Genomic DNA, 5,297 nt, shown 5'->3' with positions numbered 1-5,297 from the left:
CTAAGAGTGCATTAGACTCCAAAGAAGTCTGTTCAGTCTTGCCTTTTCCCATCATCACAGCTCTACGAGTTTTCTCTCTTCTAACTTCAGCAAATACTTCTCCAATTGAGGGTAGGATTGCTCTTCCAATAATTCTACTACGAATTTCATCTAGCTCCACGTTGAGGCCTGCAAGAAACTGGAATATCCTCCTTTCTTTCACTGTTTGTTGGTGGTGTTTGGCATTAGCGGATGAATTCTACTTGTAGTTATTGAAGTGGTCAAGATCCTGCCACACCCGCTTCAATGTGTGGAAATATTTGGTGACATTGTCACTCCCTTGTTGAATTTCTCTAGTTTTTAGAGTAAGTTCATAAATCTGGAATTTATTCCCAAGATCAGAGTACATCTCCTTGACACTATCCCACAATTCTTTGGCAGTGATATAGTATATGTAGTTACTACTGATATCCTCCATTGAGTTCACCAGCTATGTCATCACCGTAGAATTTTCGGTATCCCACACATTATATTGTGAGTCAGTGATGTTAGGCTGGCTTCGCTCACCGGTGAGATATCCAATCTTCCCTCTTCCACGGATATACATCTGAGCTGATTGAGACCACCTAAGGTAGTTTGACCCATTGAGTCAAAATGTGGTGATCTGAACTGAATGGGAGTCACCACTAACTAGTACCCGTTGCTCAGATTTTAAATCTGATGGAGTAGGAGTGGTATTCTCCTTCTGTTCAGGATTAATGACTGAGAAACTGTCAACCATAGCTATAAATCAGAGGCACAGTGCAGAGATCCTGCTCTGATACCAAGTTGAAGTGTTTGAATATATTATATTATCAAATGTACAGGAAATCAGCCTCTTTATAGGGGAATTATAGAGATAGAAATAATTATAAAATAGGAAAGAAAGGAAAAAATACTAGTCTAAAATAAAAGAAAGATTTATAATCATAAAATTCCTAAAATTAAGCTAAACCAAAAAAGGAAAAGATTTATAATTAATTCTATTTATATAAAAAATTCATGAAAGGAATTAGGAATCTGATTTTGATTTGATCTAGTCAACAGCAACAACATCAAATAAGAAGAATTAACAGAAATATGTGTGAATTATATGGACGGTGAAGATAAGACAATAATTTTCTTTTTAAGTAAGGGAGACTCCTCAAGATGTATGATATTTTCTGCATGCCTTTTGTGACTCCATTTCCTGCTATATACGACTCACTCCACTAGGTGGTTACATAACTAGCTTTTGCTATTGTCTCAAGCATTATTCTCCTGCTATGCATTCCTTTAAGCTTCGTAGTAAGGGTGTTCACGTGCGGTTTGGATTGATTTTGAGTAAAAAATTTATCCGATTCGAACACTAATTTTACTTGCGGTGCAGTTTGGATTGGATGACTTTTTTAAAAAAATCTGATCCGATCCGATCCAATTTCAAGCGGCTTGGATTTTATTGGATTTGCGGTTTGGTAAATTAAAAAAAATTAAACATATATAACAAGTCTAAATCAACCAATAATGACATAACAAGTCTCAACAGCATCTTAAAAATCAACAATAACATAAGAATAGAAATAAAATTATAGGTTAGTTAAATAAATAAATAAATCACATTTTGAACATAAAATATTTATTAAATAATAATAATACATAAATAATCTAAAAATATATAACAAATTGAACATGTTATAAGTATAATTGTAAATATAATAATAAAATAATAACATTATAGTACATTGCGCGGTTTGGATTGGATTAGATCGGTTATGAAAAGTATATCCGAAATCCGATCCGATCCAGCGGTTTGTAAAAAATAGAATCCAATTGAATCCAAATTAGTGCGATTTTAATCGGTTTTCAATTTGGATTGAATTGAATGAGCGGTTTAATTTAGATCGATTTGGATTTGAACACCTCTACTTCGTAGTCCTTCGTCCAAACTGATTGCCTCCTTCTCCTTTTGTTCTTCTCCTGCGGTCTTGAATTACTTGGCCCAATCACCCCTTCATCATCTATAATTTTTTCCATTGGGTTAGGATTGGTACTTGAGCTCGTATCAAGCCAATTCTGATAAACCAGACTAGATCAGAACTCCCTTGTACAAATGTGATTTGGATTATTAGTTTTGATCTAAAAGCAGTCTCTTGCACTATTCCAGATACAATAAATAAGCCACAAACATTCATTTTGTGGATTTCCTGTTTTGTTAGTTGTTATTGGAATTTGAGGTTGAGGTCCTCCAGTTCTAGCCCCAACATGTTTCATGTTACTAGTAGCTAACTGATATGACGGTCTCAACTACTACTCCCTATGCTCCAGTTTTAGTGATGGCTCCCTATGTTCCTTCATCACTTTTTGGTGAAACTTCATTAATATTATCTTGTCCAATCTCTTTAGCATTAGTCTCACTCTCTCTCTTAACTTTATACTTTGTCTTAATCATTTCTATGTGATTGTCTATGTTGTAGTAAATAGTGAGACCAAAAAGAAATGAAAGAGGTTTCTAGAGCTATTGTAAGATGACTTAGGTGACTGTGCTATTGAAGAGTGGAACTTTATCTCTCATCAGCAAAAAATAGATATTCTAGTTTAAAATCTTTTTTATATTTGTGATAGTATAATTTTTCTAATAATGAATATTTTTTGAGATTGATTTATCTTATAATAAATAATTTTGGAGACTAATTTGTCTAACAATAATATTTTGAAGGACCAAATTAACTATAATTTGTCTAGAGATTAATTTGTCTTTTTTGTATATGTGACACTTAACGTGATAACGTCTGCACACGATAACTATGCAAGATAGTTCTGTTATTATGGGTTGATGGAACAAAGTGGACCAAAAACTAATATGATCTACAGAGTTAAATATTGAAGACTAGCGAGTTAATTAATTTTAGTTGAAAATTAAAGTGTCTAATTCGAAATTCTTTAAAAACCAAAATATATAAATAAATACTTTATATTAAATAAGAAAATTCTCTTACAATTTTATTAGATTTTGTTTAGGCATATATACGGAAAAGCTCTGCATACAAGCCCTAATGGCTTGTATGCATTACAAGTTTATTAAACAATAAGATCAAAATACGCGCTGCTTTAGGTACGTTGATTACACGCGCTATATAACATCGCGCGTATATCTAACTACCAGATTTAGAATCCGCAGTAGAGGTGTATATTGGGTGTTTCATTGGGTGTATGCGAAGCATTTGTTAGGGTGTAGCTAATGATTTTGCATTCTGGACCATGGTAATTTGTTTCAGGTATAATTTGGTCTGTGGTTCTTTTGTCGGGGTGACAAAAGCTGTAAAAATTCTCAGGTTATGGGTTTATATTTGATGTTTTTCTTCATATTTTAGTACATGTAATTCATACATTTTGAATACAGCGCAGACAGTTTGGGTGTATATTTAATACAACCTTGGGTGTATTATTAGACTTGCGTTGGGTGTAGCAGTTTATAATTTGTGTTTTTTCCTTCATATTTTACCACCTGCAATACAGCTTTTGAATACATCACAGATAGTTTACCAGCACAGATAGTTTAACTATGGGAAAAAATATACATGGAATAGAAGTTGTAGATAAATGGAAAATATTTACATCATTTGTTCAATTTACAAACTACCAAGCAGTTGGATTACCCAGTTTCTATATCAGCAGAATTAATCTGACAAAACGGACTTAATAATATAGAGGATGGCTTCGACAGCCTTATAGCACTACTCTCTCTAATTGCCTGATCTCACAAGATTTTATTAAATAATAAAGCTTCTTACGTTTCAGACGACACATAGCAACTTTCTGTCGATCGCAGGTCAGGTTGGTTCTCCCTGCGAAACAAGAAACAATTATTAGCATACAAAACACAACAAAATATGAAATAGACAGGCCATCAAGACATACCCCTCTGCAGCAGATTTATCAACGTTTTGGCCTAGCCATTCATCCAGTTCGTCACTTGATATTTCATATGTCTCACTACATTCATAAAAGAAGATGTTAACAAAAATAATTACGATGATAGACGGTAATATAACTTCTTGGATACTTGTATGTGTAGCAGGCCCGGCATATATAAAAGGTTTCATATCCTTCTTTCTCATATTATTGATTGGCACCGAATCAACAATTAAAGCTTGAATGCATTCCTTCATTTTTCCTTCAGCATGAGTGTAGCAATCTTCATCTTTGTACATCACATCAATAAATCGTGCCATGTTCACAACACGCGTTAGAAATAACATTGGAACTTTGGTTGGCTTGAGGCATTCCTCATTTATATCCTTCCAAGCATCTGTGACTCCCTTTTGCAATTCTTGAATGGCTTCTTCTTTAGATACACCATAATCTCTCATATAGCATTCTATTATTGAGGTAACATGTTCTCTTTCTTGTTCAAACTATTCAATGAGATTTAGTTTTTAAAATAACTTTCACATGACTAAATAATAAGGAAAAAATTCAGAAAAAAATTATACATTAAAATTCAATTATAATATAAATTGAACTTTCAAAAATACAATATGCACACAAAAGTCTATATATACCTAATATGATAGTTAAACTTTTATGTTGTGTTTGTATATTGCACATAAATATACCTCATTAGAGACAATGTCATCCATGAACCTGCAAATAATTGTGGAAGCTCTAACAATTTTGGGTTTACTTGTTACCCATTTGAAGATGTCTTCTATGGCGATATCTTCCATGCCAATGTAAGAACTTGTCACGAGAAATGAATAAGTAGATGATAATGTTGATATCTGTAAGTGTTCTGCTATTGTTGGTATATACTTGTTATTCAACCATTTGGCCTCAGTCATATAGGCCTGGATTGTCTTCTGAAGCTGCCATTCCACACGTATTATATAACCAAATCATTATTGTTAATTTTTTACAGTATTTTCTAACTCAATAAATTTAGAATAAGTGAATTAACCATTTAATTAAGATAAAATTTAAACTTATTTTAATATTTATTTATGCAGACAAATAAATTAACCATTCAATCAATCTAATTTTATTATGAATTTAATTATTTTTAGAAAGGATGAAACTAAATGAACTAAAGAAATTCGGGAAGTATTTAGAATAATGTACAATTGGAGTGTGAAATGTGTCAATTTAATATTTCAATTTGTCAGGCCATATGAAATTTCAGTTTCAAGTTTTATTATATATTACTAATGTATAAAAAATAAAAATAAAAAAAATTAAAGGATTGAATTTCAATTCTTGAATTTTGGATTTTTTTAATGTCAAATAATTATTAATTGGAGTTA

General features: G+C 32.1%; 1 protein-coding gene across 1 annotated transcript in view; it reads right to left on the bottom strand.

Annotated features, from left to right (window-relative positions):
* LOC107611637 (probable terpene synthase 2) overlaps nucleotides 470-5,297 on the bottom strand; it is a 9,999-nt gene continuing 5,171 nt past the window's right edge. Inside the window, exons 6-9 of the mRNA XM_021108352.1 lie at nucleotides 4,614-4,862; nucleotides 4,039-4,412; nucleotides 3,916-3,990; nucleotides 470-605 (exon numbers count right to left, since the gene is read on the bottom strand). Coding sequence (XP_020964011.1) covers nucleotides 470-605; nucleotides 3,916-3,990; nucleotides 4,039-4,412; nucleotides 4,614-4,862 — 834 coding nt within the window. The remainder of the gene's footprint in view (nucleotides 606-3,915; nucleotides 3,991-4,038; nucleotides 4,413-4,613; nucleotides 4,863-5,297) is intronic.

This window comes from Arachis ipaensis, chromosome B08, assembly GCF_000816755.2.
Source record: "Arachis ipaensis cultivar K30076 chromosome B08, Araip1.1, whole genome shotgun sequence".
NCBI lineage: Eukaryota > Viridiplantae > Streptophyta > Magnoliopsida > Fabales > Fabaceae > Arachis > Arachis ipaensis.
The sequence above is the reverse complement of the archived record's forward strand: the minus strand, read 5'-3'. Positions and strand labels throughout refer to the sequence as shown.